Source organism: Letharia columbiana (assembly GCF_014066305.1).
Source record: "Letharia columbiana isolate WasteWater2 chromosome Unknown Sc0000046_s0, whole genome shotgun sequence".
NCBI classification, from domain to species: Eukaryota; Fungi; Ascomycota; class Lecanoromycetes; order Lecanorales; family Parmeliaceae; genus Letharia; species Letharia columbiana.
The window spans coordinates 25,661-41,418 of record NW_023501090.1 but is presented as its reverse complement, the minus strand read 5'-3'; the positions used below and the strand labels follow the sequence as shown (position 1 = coordinate 41,418).

General features: G+C 50.9%; 9 protein-coding genes across 9 annotated transcripts; 5 read left to right on the top strand and 4 right to left on the bottom strand.

The window, feature by feature from the left end:
- Positions 1–422: 422 nt before the first annotated feature.
- Positions 423–971, top strand: HO173_010135 (uncharacterized protein; the record flags this gene model as incomplete). Its single annotated transcript, XM_037312021.1, has 1 exon — positions 423–971. The coding sequence occupies one exon, from the start codon at positions 423–425 to the stop codon at positions 969–971; it is 549 nt and encodes a 182-aa protein (XP_037161035.1).
- Positions 972–1,225: 254 nt separating this feature from the next.
- Positions 1,226–2,444, bottom strand: HO173_010134 (uncharacterized protein; the record flags this gene model as incomplete). The annotated part of the gene is made up of 4 exons (XM_037312020.1): positions 1,226–1,390; positions 1,438–1,664; positions 1,741–2,080; positions 2,130–2,444. The coding sequence occupies 4 exons, from the start codon at positions 2,442–2,444 to the stop codon at positions 1,226–1,228; spliced, it is 1,047 nt and encodes a 348-aa protein (XP_037161034.1).
- Positions 2,445–3,297: 853 nt separating this feature from the next.
- On the bottom strand, positions 3,298–4,227 carry HO173_010133 (uncharacterized protein; the record flags this gene model as incomplete). Its single annotated transcript, XM_037312019.1, has 1 exon — positions 3,298–4,227. One exon carries the CDS (start codon positions 4,225–4,227, stop codon positions 3,298–3,300), a length of 930 nt encoding a protein of 309 aa, XP_037161033.1.
- Positions 4,228–4,617: 390 nt separating this feature from the next.
- On the bottom strand, positions 4,618–5,727 carry HO173_010132 (uncharacterized protein; the record flags this gene model as incomplete). Its single annotated transcript, XM_037312018.1, has 2 exons — positions 4,618–5,230; positions 5,330–5,727. The coding sequence occupies 2 exons, from the start codon at positions 5,725–5,727 to the stop codon at positions 4,618–4,620; spliced, it is 1,011 nt and encodes a 336-aa protein (XP_037161032.1).
- A 649-nt stretch (positions 5,728–6,376) lies between these two features.
- Positions 6,377–8,378, top strand: HO173_010131 (uncharacterized protein; the record flags this gene model as incomplete). Its single annotated transcript, XM_037312017.1, has 6 exons — positions 6,377–6,591; positions 6,651–6,910; positions 7,048–7,384; positions 7,433–7,654; positions 7,719–7,918; positions 7,981–8,378. The coding sequence occupies 6 exons, from the start codon at positions 6,377–6,379 to the stop codon at positions 8,376–8,378; spliced, it is 1,632 nt and encodes a 543-aa protein (XP_037161031.1).
- A 14-nt stretch (positions 8,379–8,392) lies between these two features.
- Positions 8,393–8,827, top strand: HO173_010130 (uncharacterized protein; the record flags this gene model as incomplete). The annotated part of the gene is made up of 2 exons (XM_037312016.1): positions 8,393–8,472; positions 8,599–8,827. 2 exons carry the CDS (start codon positions 8,393–8,395, stop codon positions 8,825–8,827), a joined length of 309 nt encoding a protein of 102 aa, XP_037161030.1.
- A 1,139-nt stretch (positions 8,828–9,966) lies between these two features.
- HO173_010129 (uncharacterized protein) lies at positions 9,967–10,887 on the top strand (the record flags this gene model as incomplete). Its single annotated transcript, XM_037312015.1, has 1 exon — positions 9,967–10,887. One exon carries the CDS (start codon positions 9,967–9,969, stop codon positions 10,885–10,887), a length of 921 nt encoding a protein of 306 aa, XP_037161029.1.
- Positions 10,888–12,114: 1,227 nt separating this feature from the next.
- Positions 12,115–12,501, top strand: HO173_010128 (uncharacterized protein; the record flags this gene model as incomplete). Its single annotated transcript, XM_037312014.1, has 1 exon — positions 12,115–12,501. One exon carries the CDS (start codon positions 12,115–12,117, stop codon positions 12,499–12,501), a length of 387 nt encoding a protein of 128 aa, XP_037161028.1.
- A 2,136-nt stretch (positions 12,502–14,637) lies between these two features.
- HO173_010127 (uncharacterized protein) lies at positions 14,638–15,482 on the bottom strand (the record flags this gene model as incomplete). Its single annotated transcript, XM_037312013.1, has 2 exons — positions 14,638–15,146; positions 15,449–15,482. 2 exons carry the CDS (start codon positions 15,480–15,482, stop codon positions 14,638–14,640), a joined length of 543 nt encoding a protein of 180 aa, XP_037161027.1.
- Positions 15,483–15,758: the final 276 nt, after the last annotated feature.

Below are 15,758 nucleotides of genomic sequence, written 5' to 3'. Positions count from 1 at the left end.
CCAGATAAATCAAATGCAACCCCCCCTGACTGCACCCAAACACAAACCCCAACGCCGCACTCCCACTCCCGCCCACCGCCGGCGCCTGGAACTTCCACCCCGTCGTCGCCCACCCGCCCAGCTGCCCCTGCGCCACCGCCATCGGAACACTCACGCTCCTCCCCGAGGCCAACGTGTTCGGGTACGTGGCGTTGAGGCTGCACTGCCCGCCACCGAGGTTCGCGAACGCGTAGTCGATGTTGACGGTGTAGTTTGTGCCGGGGCAGAGGGTGAGGGGTTGGGATAGGGTGAGGGAGGCGGCTGAGCTGGAGCCGGAGGAGGGGAGGAGGGAAGCGTAGAAGGCGGAGGTGTCGGAGGCGGATGCGGTGCTGGATTTGAGGGTGCTGCCGGGGGATTGGAGGCCGTAGGTTGTGGCGCCGAGGATGTTGGTGATGGACCAGGAGGGGAGGCTGGGTTTGAAGGTCGGGCAGGCGAGGGCGGAGGCGGAGCAGGTTGAGGATGTGGTTGTGGTTGAGGAGGCTGGTTTGGTCGAGGCTGTTGTGGTTGATGTTGTTTTGGATGATGCGGATGGTGTGGTGGAAGATTTGGTAGTGGAAGATGGGGATGGGGATGAAGTTGCTGTTGATATTTTTACTGCTGAAGAAGCCGTTATGGGAGATGCCGCTGTCGATGAGACTATGGTCGACGATGCTGCTGTTGATATTGTTGTTGTGGAAGACGTGGTTGCAGACGATACTACTGTGGACGATGCTGCTGTGGACGATGCTGTTGCAGCATATGCAGCTGTAGATGATACAGCAGTGGATGATGCTACCGACGACGATATTACCGACGGGGATGCTACCGACGAGGATGCTACCGACGACGATGCTACCGACGATGATACTGCTGCTGCTGATGTTACTGCGGAAGGCGCTGCGGAAGGCGCTGCGGAAGAAGATACGTTCGATGTTGCCGATGAGTCGGGTTGATCACTATGAAGAGGGGATGTATCAACAAACCGTTCAAAGGGTAACCTGCCAAAATCTAAGAATCCCACGCAACTTGCAGCACTGATTCAGGCGCAAAGTTTCAAGAAGAAACGAGGAATTCCAACCGTACCAATGATGGAGTTCCCCGCTCTTTTCGATGAATCGTAGTTGGTTTACTCAAAGGGCAGGGTGTGTTTCGAAAGAAAACCGTACGCATTTCTGCGCGCGAAGGCAAACTGAGAAAGCCCATCGACTTACATAAGCGCGTAGCTATAAGATCTTGAAACAGTATACCGATCGTCTCCCTGGTACTGTCCGTAGTTCGTCCCATACGACGCATCCCACGTCTCATTGTACATCGAGCAATACAGCCCTTGGGGAATGCCATCCTCAGATAGGACATAAGCATTGAAAAAAATCTATCGCCATTAGCCCTACAATAATTCAAATCAGAGGGAGCACGTACGCATGCCATGTAACTACCATCCGCGGCTAGGTTCTCGCTATCGTACGTCGTCTGCGCATTACACGCATCGGCACACGTTTGCGGATCATAGCCTTGGCTCTGGCTGAAGGGGAAATACTGGTACCCCATATAGCTACCGGATGAGGGTGGGGCGTTGATTGCACCGCCTAATTCAGTGGGGCCATTGTAGCCGTCGCAAGCTGGGGGAGGGGCGTCTTTGTTGTAGGCTTGGGGGGCAAAGTCAGCCGGTGCAAGTTGTGGATGGGAACACTGACTGGTGTGGATAGATTGAGATTCACATACCGTTAGAGCCAGCGATGACGACTTGGAACGAATCCTGATACTGTCCAAAGTTCGTTGCTTCCTCTACCGATACAGGCGCGCCCCAGAGCGTGCATTTGTAGTTAGTCGTGCTCGGTGGATTTGGGCAATTGTCGGCGCTAGCGTTCAAGCTCGGGTCTCGTTCGATGTACATGTTGAATGCTTGGCAGCCAGATGCTTGGTCGCATTGCGAAGCGCATCCGAGGGTGTCGTAGCTGGTAAGGGTGTAGAGTCCCATGTAATCTGAAGCAGTCAAGGAGGCGTTCGAGTTGATGAAAACAACCTCGTAACCGTCGGTGGTTGGTGCAGCGGTTGCCATTGCCTGGAAAAAGTCAATCTTACTCTTTACGAGGAGATGAGGCTGGACGTACTGCAAACGTTGGGAATGATTCGAACGCGTCCACGGTATCTGGGGAGGGTACAGGCCCGGACCCTGTAGGGTAGGGTGAACAATCGCCATCTCGCTTCTCCACCGTCAAGTCCCGCTTTGAAGACGAGATGATGCTGGTGAGTGGCCTTATGGGCGCTGCAGGGAGCGATGCAACAACGTCTTTGACAATATCGATGGGCGCGGTCACGCGGACTGCGTCAGGATATTCTTCGATGGCAACCAGATCAATCAACTGCGGCGAGGGAAGCGCAGATGTGAGAGCCGCAAGAGCGGCGAGAATGAAAGGGTTATACATAATGACAGTGGTTTGGATGGGAAAAGAAGAAGCTTAAAGAGTGAAATGATAAGAACCAGCAAGAGAAGCCACTTAGTCTACCAGCACCAGACTCTGGAGAAATGTCGAGGGAAATGTGCTTTTATATCATCATCATCATCCTCATCCTCCTCTGGTAGCATTTCGTACCCACTGGTCTAACCAGTCTATTGGCCAGCCACGAATCCTAACGTGAGCAACGCGATCGAAAACTGGACTTGAAGAAAAGTCCATGATTCTTAGCGAGGAGTCGTCCCTATCCCCGGATTACCGGACAGGTTAAAGCTGTTTGCCATCCACAAGTCCGGCAAACTTTGGTGCCAAGAAGGGAAACCACGTGCTGGTTAGCTAGCTGCATTCTGCAAGGCACCTGAAAAGTAGATTGGGCTAGAGTCAATCTGGACGGAAGAAACGGCAAAACTTTCCTTGCGATCTGATCATCTGATATACATAGTGGCCCGATCCTTGTCAATGCGATGACCGGAGGCGTATTCTTTGGCCAAACCTGGATAGACGTTGACTAATATTGGATCTCAAAGCGACCCCTTTTGACGTGCATAAATAGCGCCGCTCGCTTACCTTAGCCGAGACCATTTCAGGAAGACGATCGCGGATGCGGGAAGCTAGTGCATCCGTAAGGGGAAGAATTGGAAACGCTAATTCTTTGAGGCCGTAAAGTAACCGGGTCATAAGGAATGAAAGATGCCGACACGATGAGCATGACTCCTCGGACTCGATGAAATCGGAATTCGACCTGGTAACCATTTAAGCATTTCGAAAGATGCTGCCGAGCTTCCAAGACACTCGTGTTTACCTTCGCTGTCCGTCGTGTAATTTAAATCTCTTTGATAGCGTCATAAAAGACTTCAGGGAGTGATACATCGTCTTCTCGTGATCCCCTTCTTGCGATGAGGGTATTATGCCGCACTGTGAAAGCGTGCCTCACAGTACCTGGTGCGCTCTCTTCAGATTGCTCCTCGAAATATCCTCGAGCAGTCTTGCCCAGAGAGTCCCTCGCCTCCGGATCAATGCCCATCAGCCTAGCTTGACTGAGGATATCTATTGTTGTGCGATCTCCATGAATTACTGCCAGATGGATTATGTTCCGCTCTTTTTCTGCCTTGAGAGTACAGTCTGCATTATGCGAGAGCAGTTGTTGTATGATATCATGTTGATTGTCAGTCACTGCGAAGTGCAACACCGTCAAACCTGATCTCTTAGCCGCAAGGTTCGGCTTTGCGCCAAGCTTGAGGAGCGTTTCCGTGGACTTAGGCTGATGGTCATAAGTGGAGCATATGAGCGGAGTATCGTCTGCGTCTGAGGCATTTGAATCTGCATGAGCTTTCACCATCAGTTCCATCATGTCGTGACGGCCATATCTAGAGACAAAGTGGAGGGGTGTAGTGCCCACTGCTGTTTTCGACATGATGTCCACGCTGTGATCAAGCAACAATTTGAGGCTGGGAAGACTTTTGGCAGAATGAATTGGACCGAACCCTCGGTTGTCCGATTTGATGACGTCGGCGCCGTGTCCAAGCAGGAGTCTCGATGATTCGATGTCGTCCCTCGTGGTTGCCCATGATAGACCGGTACGACATTCTCGGTCCTGGACGTTGATGTCTGCAGTAGAGCAGTCAAGGAGAGGTCCCAAAGGGAGAGGAACGAGGCCGAGTACAGCCTTGTGCAGGGGCTTGAAGTGCAGCGTGTTGATGCAGTCGATGCGACCAAATGAGACGGCAAATTCGGGGGCTTTATCAGGCTTCATCTCTTGTGAAAGAATACGTTCTCATGCAAGAGACACCGGAGACCTAAAAATACCACATCAGTCGACACGCACAACTAGCGCATCAAATACTGCGTACGTGTGGTATTGATTCTCGAACAGAGGGTCGGCGCCTTGCTCTATCAGAAATCTACAGAGACCAACATCACCCGATATGGCAGCGAACTGGTCGTCATTGAGTAAGTTGCTAGATCTGAAGTATACGAGGAGAGACCATGGAAGAAAACCAAAGTAGGCAAGGGTGAAAGCCGTATGACTTACGTAAAGCGCCGATGACCCATGATCGTTCACGTCCCAAGACGATGCGGCGCCTTCCGTAAAGAGACTTTTTACTCCTTTTGTATCTCCATGTATTGCAAAAAGGTACAATTTCTATGGCATGACCCCTCGTGGGAATCGGATGTTGATTTCAGGGCCATGGAGGGGGCTAAATTTCATCGTTATATCAAATAGACGGCCCCAAAACCAGCTAGGGAATCGATAGACAATACTGCCAGAGGGACCAGTCGGGCATTTGCAAGCATGCTCAGCACAACGACGTGTCAGCAGAGGTAGGCCCGACGGGGAACCCGAGACAGTACCAAACGGCGACGGCACAAAAAAGGTTTTCCGAGAATGGCAGGCACAGCTGCACCATAGTGAGCACTGCTTCCCTGTGTGAGCCACCTGGCCATCTTTTGCAAACCGGGAATCCCAAGGGAACCCGGTTGTCGTTGGGGGTAAGGTCTCAGGTTTTCCGACTTCAACACCGCTTGCTTTCCATCGGATGTTGGCAGGCTGTGTGCCGGCTTGCTTGGCCGAACATCCACTCTCCGACCGGTTTCCCCCATGATCCTCTGTCACATCTTGAATGTCTGATAGTGCTTTTTGAATCGGTGAACCTTGTACTGTCATTTGGCCCATCAAAGTGGACAATATTTGTCTAGCCTGTTGTTGATTGAACACAACTTCGCTGGTGGAGTTCTCTAGGCGGATAGTGGAGGACCTTGAACGTGAAGACGTTAGCTACGGTCTCTGATATCATCAAAGCCAAACGATGTTTTCCCTACGAACGGAGAACGAGGACGCAATAAAATGTACCCACAAATTGATAATGGCCAAGCTGCTCAGCAGCTTTCCCCGTATCGATTGGACATCTGATAGTAGGGTCGTTGCTTTCGTCCGATTTTGCAGCCACCTCCGCCTCGGCCACTCGATTTGACCCAAGTTCGACACTTTGGAGCATTTTTGACCAAGTCTGTCGAGCTCTATCATAGTCTCATCTGCTTTTTTCACCTGCTCCTGTATCCACTCTGTCGTCCGGCATCGATAGGTTTCCCCCTCACCTGCAGGCGCAAGTCTAAGACCATCAACTACCGAAGAGATCTGCAGAAGAACATCGTGCAACTTATTTCTCTTGCGTAATGACGCAATACCTTTTCCAGAAGTCCAGATTGCACCTGTGATGGCTATTTTACTGACAGTGACCGATAGAGGATCCATACCGGAGAAAATGGTTCCCTTGAGGTGGATTGAGTGGTGTAACATGTGAGCTAGGAAGACTTCGGTTAGAAAGAGACGACTTCCACGTGTTCGAAGCCTCCTGCGAGGCGTTTCCAGTTCAATATTGCAAACGATTCGCGCGGATGTCTCCGATGGCTTGGCAACCTTTTAGCCGCAAGTGTACATGTACCCAAGGTAAAGTAAGGTACCTTATCTGCGTTTCTTAACCCAGAGCACTTTTTTAAATGTCCTCTCTGGGTGCGAGGATCTTCACGAGGCTGACCCTGAGACTCTTGCAGTGATTTCTAACCAATGAAACCATGGCCTTATCAAAACCTTTATCTCAATCTTGCGTTCCAATGGCGGCAGCTCGAGTCGGGGCTGGTTGTGAGGCGAGATAACGCAGGGCAGCTTTAAAAACAAAGTACTTCAAAAAAATGATGTTATCCGATCCCCGCATGGCGTGCGCAATGGGAATCGCTTTCGCCATGTGATTTGATGTTGTGAGATGATATGTGAATGAAACTGGTGCCCAGAGATTGGTGTTTAAGAAGTCGCATTGCTACTTTTCATCTACTTCGATTGACTGACCTAATCTACCTTTCAATTCACCAGCTCTGCGATCTGAAACCCCTTACGTTGCCTCGAGATGGTGCTCTGGCGCAAAGGACTAACGCTGGGTTTGAGCTCCGATGAGAAATCTCCCGTCGAGGGGAGCTCCAGCGACGATGCGACTTCCGCGGATGCTCAGAGGTTGGAGTTCGATGCGCGTCGCACTCCACAGCCGGGTGATCTGACGCTGGAGCAAGATACCGCGGGTGGATTGGGGCGGCATTTGGGGCTGTTCAGCACGACTTTTCTCATGTATGTCGTCCGCCCCTCAAGTGGTTCATAGGTGGGGGAGAATTGATGCGCCTATCTAGCATCGGCCGAATCATTGGGACGGGTATCTTCTCCACGCCTGCGACTATTACCAGCAGTGTTGGTAGTGTCGGAGCCGCGTTGATGCTATGGGTCCTTGGGTTGTTACTCTCCTTTGCTGGTCTTTGCGTGTGGCTGGAACTCGGGTGCATGTTCCCTAGAAGTGGTGGAGAGAAGGTTTACTTGGAGGCTGTGTATAGGCAGCCACGTTTCTTGGCTACTGTGGTTTTCTCGACCCAAGCCATCTTCCTTGGCTTTACGGGTGAGTTGGGATCAGAAACACTTCTGTTTTTGTTTTGCTACATCGTGCATTCTTGAATACCTTTCCGAAAACGCCGTATACTGAAAGTTAAGGCTTAGAATGTTGTCACAGGGAATGAAACTGACAGAATCTTACAGCGTCCGGTTGTATCATCTTCGCAGAGAACATATTAATTGCAGCAAATCACAACGTGACTGAATGGGGAGAACGAGGGATCGCACTTGCGGTAATCATTGCCGTTACGTGCATCCATACCTTTACCCCGAATCTCGGTGTCAAACTCATGAACATCCTTGGAGTGATCAAGATTGTTGTCCTTGTCTTCATCGTGATCACCGGATGGGTTGTTCTCAGCGGAAAGGTGCACAAAATACCAGATCCAGGGGCTAGCTTCAGGAATTCCTTCGCCGGATCGTCTTCGTCTGGTTATGAATACGCAACCGCTTTGTTCAAGGTCTTGAATTCTTATGCCGGGTAAGGAACTAGTTGCTTGTCTCCCGGGGCCCAAGCTGAACAGTGCAGATGGTCCAACGCCGCCTATGTCCTGAATGAAGTTCGACGCCCCGTCCGAACCCTCAAGGTTGCCGGCCCCCTTGGCCTAGGCATATGCGGTGTCTTATACCTACTCGCAAACGTCGCCTTCTTCGCCGCGGCGACCCCTGGGGAGGTCTCCAGCAGCGGAAACACCGTAGCCACCTACTTCTTTGGCCGAGTCTTCGGGGCGGCCGCTGAACGAGCATTGAGGTACGATCTGCCGACAGTGAAGTACTAGCTGCCAGCACGGTTACTGACGTCAGGGCCTTCATAGTGTACTTGTCGCCCTTTCCGCATTCGGAAACGTCTTGACCGTCACGTTCGCTCAGGCCCGAGTAAACCAAGAGCTAGCGAAAGAAGGTGTCATTCCCTTATCTCGATTCTGGGCTTCGGGATGGCCGTTTGGTGCGCCTTCTGCGGGCTTGCTTTTGCATTTCATCCCAAGTTTCATCGTCATTGTGGCGATACCGTTTGGTGAGTCTTTATTGTTACAACTAAATTCACTCCGCCAGAATGGTGACTGATAAGACTCTCAGGCGACGCCTACGACTTCATCCTCGACCTCGAAGGCTACCCATCCTCCGTCATCTATGTCTTCGTCGGCATCGGTCTCTTCATCCTGCGCTGGCGCTCGCCTCAAGTGCCGAGACCATTCAAAGCCTGGTGGCCTGTCCCCGTCTTCTTCCTCCTCGGCCAAGGTTTCTTGCTTGTCGCGCCCTTCTTGAGGCCGCCGGGCGGGAAAGGGGATACGAGCTTGCCGTACTGGCTCTATCCTGTCGTGGGCATCGCGGTCCTGGCATGCGGTGTGCTCTATTGGTTTGGATGGCGGGTACTACTTCCGAGGGCAGGGCGATTCGATTATGCAGAGCGGCAGATGACGCTGAAGGATGGGACGGTGTTGACGGTGTTTGATAGAAAAAAGTTGAAGGTGTAGGCAGTGTGGGTTTCATGATCATGCAGCTGTCCTTTCCCTGGCTCGAGAGCACAGTCTGCGCCGTGCGAAAGCAGGTGTCGGACGATATCGTACTGTGATTCAACATTAGCTGTTCGGACAGGATCATTGCTGCCCGTCAATGCCCCATCCACAAATAGTTGACGGTTCTGTCCTATTTGAATGGGTTCGAGGAAAGTGGAAGCTGCTGAGGCGGCTCTAGCGGCCTCCCAAATCTTGCAGATCTCGTACAGTGGGTCATGACGTCTGGATTCATAAGATCGCAAGACCGCAAGACTGCCATCTTCGCCGCGAGTCGCACAAACACAATTTTTGCAAGCGTCAGGGTCTTTGTACTTGAGCAAGGTGTCTTCATGCAGCTGCTTGGACCAAATCGTAGACTTGATGGAGTTTTCCAATGGGGCATTTTCAAACTCGCCGGATGCCTTTAGGTAATTTATATAGACGCCTGGGGATCCACAAGGTTATGAACTGGGGTGAAAATAGCTGCACCGAAATTCATGGTCGCAAAGACTCCGGCGCCAAGATCTCGGATAATCGCCCAGCCTGAATAGCTGCCTGGAACACTGCGCTTAGATGTGCTTCGAAATGCGCCCGGTCTAGCGCCCATTGCATCTAGCATGCCCGATAGAAGTCCCTAAAGCTCAATTCATGCACCTAGAAATTAGTTCTAGGAGTCCCCGCTACAGGGTTGCCTTCCGAATGTAGGGTTAGGGCTTTACTAGCGCTGTCAGGACTTTCCGATCGCCTCGGATCATCGACTGCCAACACAAGATGCGAAGTGCATGTGAAGAACCCATCTCTGCAGTTGAGTATCTCTACCAGCAATCTGCCGTTGCTCCAAGTCATATCCATCCCAATTGCCGCGGGTTCCCTCACCTCACAAACCACCAGTCCGGCGTTCCCGTGAGGCTCGTCACCAGCGCTGCCACCCTCTCGTCAACTGCCCGGCTTCATAGATGTCCCTACATCTCCAGCTGACGGCGAGATGATACAACGTGCCAAGGGAGGTCTGGACTGCTTGCAAAAGACGGGACGAGATAGGATGGCAGAGACGAACCAAGTTGATCAGGGACAGCACATGTGACAGGACAATGAAGCGTGATACGGGAGTCAACCTTTTCTCCAGATTTACCATTAATTGAAACAAATGGATGGCACAAGCGCAATCAATGGAGCCATGCCCGCAACAATAAGGCTCTCAGGGTATTTGTTGAGATTTGCTGCAGCACCATAGTGTGTTGTAGCTACCCCGCAGGTGGCAAATTAGCATGGGCTTCACATGGTATATAAGTAGCCTACATACCACTCCATAGCTAATCAATCCTTCAACCTCTCTTCAATTCCAACAGGTTATGGGCCCTCGCGCAACTGCTACACAAGTTGTTGTCTATCATTAATCCAAATACCTCAAGACACCGAGGAAACCACACACAAATCAGCTCGAAAACACAGAGCAAATATCCACGAAAGACAGTGGAATACCAAGTCAGCTCGAAAACACAGAGCACCAACGAAAAACAGTGGGATACCAAGAAATACTCACGAAAACAGTGGATACTTAGTCACAATGTCCACGAAAGACAGTGGAACAACACGTCAAATGGAACACCTTACCGAGGAGAATTTCGGATCATGGTTCGTCAACATTCGTGCAGAGCTTCGTTCAAAGAAGCTTTGGAAATACACTCAAGGAGAGTATAATGAAGACACAGTCACTACGGCAACAACCAGTACAGATACGGAGACATCTCCACCAATCACCAAGAAACAAGAGAAGGCAATGAAGGACTGGGAAGAGAAATCCCAGGAAGCAGCCGATCTTATGACTCCAACGATCAGTCCAGGTGTTCAACAGAAGCTTACGGAGGCCGAATTCAATGACGGCTACCTCATGCTCACAAGACTTCGAACCATACTCCAGCCCACGGGATTCTCCGAGTTCATGCGTCTCTCAAAAGAGTACTACACGCTTCAATTCAAAGCATTCAAAACAATACCCGAGTATCTTACTCACATCAAGGTTCTCGAAGAGAAAATCGATGCCACAAAGGTCACACTCGATACGAATAACCGTACGATTCTCTGTCTCTCCATATCATTACCTCAGGAATACCAGTATCTCATTCAAATTTGGGCTGTTACGCCCTCAATCACAGCTGAAAAAGCACGCCAAATGGTTCTCGAAGCCAATCGTCAACACAACCAAGCCCTCCACTCCCAAGACTCCGCTCGATTTTTTAAGGCAGGATTCCAGGGGAAAGGCAAGGAAAAAGAGCCCTGTGACCACTGTGGATCTACCGGTCATCTCAGCGAGAAGTGCTGGACTGAATATCCACAGTTGGCTCCGGATTGGTATAAGGAAATGATGAAAGATCAGGCAAAACACAAGGGAGATAGTGGAAAACAAGCACGAAGATTTCAGGCCAGATTGGCCACAACGACAAGGGGTGACGATTTCGAGGACAACAATACTCGTATCTCAGCTTGAAAACCCATGCTGCATCATGGGGGTGTGTTGAAATCTACTGCAGCACCATAGTGTATTATAGCTACCCCGCAGGTGGCAAATTAGCATGGGCTTCACATGGTATACAAGTAGCCTACATACCACTCCATAGCTAATCAATCCATAACCTCTCTTCAATTCCAACAGTATTGGTGCTGGGTGCCCTTCGTGCTTGCTGCTATTGTAACATTACACAAAAGGCTGTAAGGCGCTTGGAAGAATTACAGGCATGATGCATGAGATCGAGAAATCCAGAATGTCCTCGCCAACCATTGCTGGTGGTGAAAACAAGACCTCTTCTGTGAAGTGCTGAGGCTGGTTGGGCTTAGCATGACCCCTCCAACAGATATCAACACTTGATGTTAGCAGGTTGAAGTCGAACAATAACGCCAGGGAGTGGATCTATACTCAAATAACGCCTAATGCAACCTAATTCCTCTTCACATCTATTCTTATTGGCGCCTTCATTTCATCCTTGGGATGCTGACGCTGCTTCTTTCATCCTTCACAGACTGACCATAAGCTGATCCCATCAAAGGCTTCTCAGCTCAAATATGATTAAGACTTTCGAAAGAAATCTCCGCGGTTCCCACGGCGTCCTATGAGATCTGTTCCTTGGACTTCCAACTATGACTCTTGCATCCACCCCAGCATTGGGATTGATTGATACCAACGACATGCCATTTTACAAAGATATCACGCATCCCAGATCTCAGCTGCAAGGAAAAAACTCAGCTCTTCACAGTACCATCGCTTCCGTCGAACATTGCTCTGCCAAGAAATGGATTACATAGCCACACTCCTCGGAAAAACCCCTCACACTCCACGTCGAATAGCAATCTTCAATCTGCCCTCACAAAAGATGAACGACGTGGTCGCTGTTCTGTATGATCCATTCTTCTTCGTCTCCGACGCCCAGTACGAGCTTAGCAAGCGCCAACTGGAGATGTCTGGTTGCCAAAACGACCTCCTATGCAGGCTATTTGAGGCTCTAGAGGGGGAACATGCGGAGGGCTGGACATTGGGCCATCTCCTTAACACCAAAATTCTACCTTTCAATGGCAAGGGACGTGATCCACGGAGCCTAGTTGGCCGTCATGTTGAGGGTTACAAGTGGGACGGAGACGGCATCCTGATCCTGGAGCTTTGCGATGGCGAGGATGTGGCTATTCTTTGGATTAAAGCAAGCGACATTACGCGAAGATCAAGATGGACGACGACCTCTTCTGGGCTCTCCATTCCCTCGATGGCATGAAGGCAGTACCGCGTGACCTCGTAAAGAAGCCACTACTGATCACGGAAGCCGTAAAGGGCGTGCGCAAAAGCCGCTGGGGAAAGGAAGCAGGGACCGTCTTAGGGCTCAAGCTCGAAGGCATGAGGGCGATATCATTCCTTTTCCTTGCAGGTAAAGCATCCGCCCGCGAGGACCGAACCCGTGGAGATTTGTGGCTGGCGGAGAACGATGTTCTGCGCGAGGATATCATGATGCTGCATGGAGGCGATGAGACGATGGTTGAAGAAGTGAGAGAGACAGGGGTGATGGCAATAGAGCATAGAGGGCTTCAGGAGAATATGAGAGGGTTGCATGGATTTTGAGATTAGGCTTGGGATTGACTGGAAATGCTCGCTGGCGGTGATGTATTCCCAGACACATTCATTGTCAATCCAGCAAATCTGGCTCTCTTCATAGGATAGTGCACCAGCGAGCCATCTAATTTGCCTTTCAAATAACATAGGGCTGATTCGAAGATGGCCAATTGCATGAAAATCCCATCCCAAAATTGCAACACCCAGCGAGTTTGAACATGACCACCTATTGCCTTCCCATGCAGCTGCCCCTAGCGATAGACCCTTCAACGCCTACTCCTTTCTTAGCTGCATACATCTCTAACCCGCACCGTCCCCTACTTTCCTTTCTTTTCCCTCCTTCCCTCTTTCCAACCCCTTCTGCCTCGAGCAAACATTTTCCCTCAATAGCCCCAGCACTCATCACCCCGAGCGACCGGGCAAACGCACAAGGCAATGAACCCAGCAGAACCCTTCACCCGAACGGGGGAATCCCTCCAATACCAAGCCAGCCCGCATCTTACGCCGCTGCGCCGCGGTCCGGTAGTCGCAAGGGTTTGGAGAGATGCCCACTGCGAAGACGGCGCAGTATACCGCGGTAACAGAAAATCTATATTCCCTCCCGCCATGCATCTCCAAGTCTCAACCTCCGACCCATCCATCCATCCTGCGTAACCCTCAGTGTCATCCCTACCCTCCCATCAACAGTACCGACGAGCCGAATCACAAATACAGAGCCCAATCCCGCCCGCATCTATGTCGTACCTACCTCACCTCCCTAGTTCGCAACCCCCCTCCCCCCCCTGACCGTCTTCGCTCGTCCCATTACTCCTACTCGTCGCTTCGCCTGATGATCATTCGTAGGAACTTATGTATGTATACAGCACCCACGCCGTCAGCGATCGAAAACGCGAATCTGCAGTGAAGAAAGGGCGTTTACCGACTATAAACACGGACGATGCATTCGGAGGAGCTTCCGGGGCGGTGGAGCGGGGGTGGGAATGCGGGGTGGGCTGGCGCAGTCTGTGAAAGGGAAGGAGGGAGGACTGGGATTGTATACGAGTATTGAAGACGTCTTTGACGTGGAGGGGAACATGGGGTTCACTCATGCTGTATTGGGTGAGCGACCAAATAGGGTTGGGTGCTGGATGCTGTTGCGTTGGAGGTGCGGAAGTGCTGATTGATCTTTTTCTCGATTTATATAACTATTGATTATCCACGACGACGAGGTTCTCCCTTCGGCTTTCCCATATCCTATCTGTGGGGTCCCACTTCCCGGAGCATCTGTCTCCACTGTTGGCGTTCCGGATTTATAGGCATGGATGATGGTGTGGGTGAGCGAGCAAGGGGAGAGGAGGTGCCGTCGGCGTGCATATGATGGATTGATTGTTGGAGCGAAAATGGACGGCGTGGTGGCTCATCGTAACGGGGTTGGGGAAGTTAGACGGAATCTTTCCTTCAAGGGTTTGAAGGACCAGATACTCAACCTTCACAGATAATGATTGGGCATTTTGACTCGGCTCTGTTCGACGTATCATGGAAGATGCTGCTAGATAGTTGGCTTGAGGTACGGAGTAGCATTCTAGTGTTGAGGTGAGGGGTATAGAGCGCTCTCGAAATATGATGGCTGAAGGGGTCAATAGGGTCGGGAGGGCGCTTGAGATTCCTCCGAGCTATCCTTCTCCTGGTGGTACAGAGTTGAACCCTTAGTAAAGGAGATGAGGTTGCTGCGGACGATGACGGTGTATATCTAGAAGCATTGGCACCGATATAGTTTCGTTAGCTTCAATATTGCGCCCGCGATTAGTCTCGTCAGTCCGCTCTGCGGGATGGACATGCGAAAGGACTATGTCGACGGCTTGACACGGAACACTCCTGGACAGCGACTTTTTGGAAGGTGACATAGGGAATATTTAATCGGTAAGTCTGTAGACAGGGAGGAGTAAACGGTTGGAAGAGCTTAGGAGAAATCGTAGTAAGTTCAGCTGGAATTGTCCGACATAATCGACCAATCATATTTTCAGATTTTGTCGTACTTGGCAATTTTGAGCCCGGGGAGGTATAATTCAGAGCTTGTCTAGAAAACCGACGCTGTATAGATACTTCTCATGCTGACGTGTTCCATCGTCCCAAAAATCTCCAGACTCTCCATCACGGCCCCTATGTCTAGGCAGAAGAAGCATCCATCACCGGCCGAGCCCCCATTACACCCGCAATCGGCTCTCCAGGAATATCCAACACTACTAGTCCTCCCAGAAAGCCCTTTGCCTCAGTAATACACTCCTTAGCCACCAAAGCCGCCACCTGCGCTGCTACAGTGATTGGGAGGGGCTGTGTACGCGTTGATGTCCTCGCGCCGAAGCCGATTTTGCAATTATCAGCTGTCCAGGAATAACTGTACCCGGGAACAGGGGGGCCTAGGAACCCTTGCTCAGGGGTCATGGCATCGTCCCGGATCAAAATCCTGTCAACGGTCTCGTAGTATTCGTTCACGATTACCTTTTGGAAGCCACGACCTGCGGGAGTACATTTGATATCTATTGGGTAGTTTGGGTCATTGAGTGCTTGGAAGGCATCGGGTTTGATTTGGAGGGTGTTGTTGGTGGCTTCGCCAGCAAGGATGTCGTTCGCGAACAACTCGAGTGACGGGTCTACTATCTGCAGTCCGCTTGGGGCTGCAAATATGGTGGTGGTGAGGTGGCCGAATAGGCCAAGGAATCACAACAATGTTTGCATAGTCGTGGGTTATGGAGGCAACCTGTAGAGTTGTGCTGAGTCACGGTATACTCTGTTTTCGGATGTTGACAAGTTGACAACAAGTCCAGAAATTAACAATGTCCATGCGGTTGGCAATAGAATTCATTGTTTCGAGTCGCGAATAGCAAATACCAAATACTGATACTCGCAAAGATTCTTCGCAGCCGTAGAAGCCACTAACGTTGAAGGGTTGTAATAGAGATCCTTGTAATTTCTATACCTCCTCGTGGTCTCGGCGTGAGAGACTGCTGCATCCTTAGAGTTCGACGCATTGTACACGAAACCTTACAAAGAGGTCATCGATCCTGGGGGCCCGCGACGTCAGCATTTGGGTATCCCACATCCGGGGAAACCCCTATGTCTTCATAATGGCAAAGAATACAGTGCATCCTTCGACGGTGGCATCCGGCTGCCTTCTCGATGTCCAAAATCGTAGGTCCTTGCGGCTTAATGCATCACAGCTTTGGTCAAGGTCAAGATCCGGACACCTTGTGAAGTGCTGACTCATTTGCGGTTGGTGAAAGGTTTTC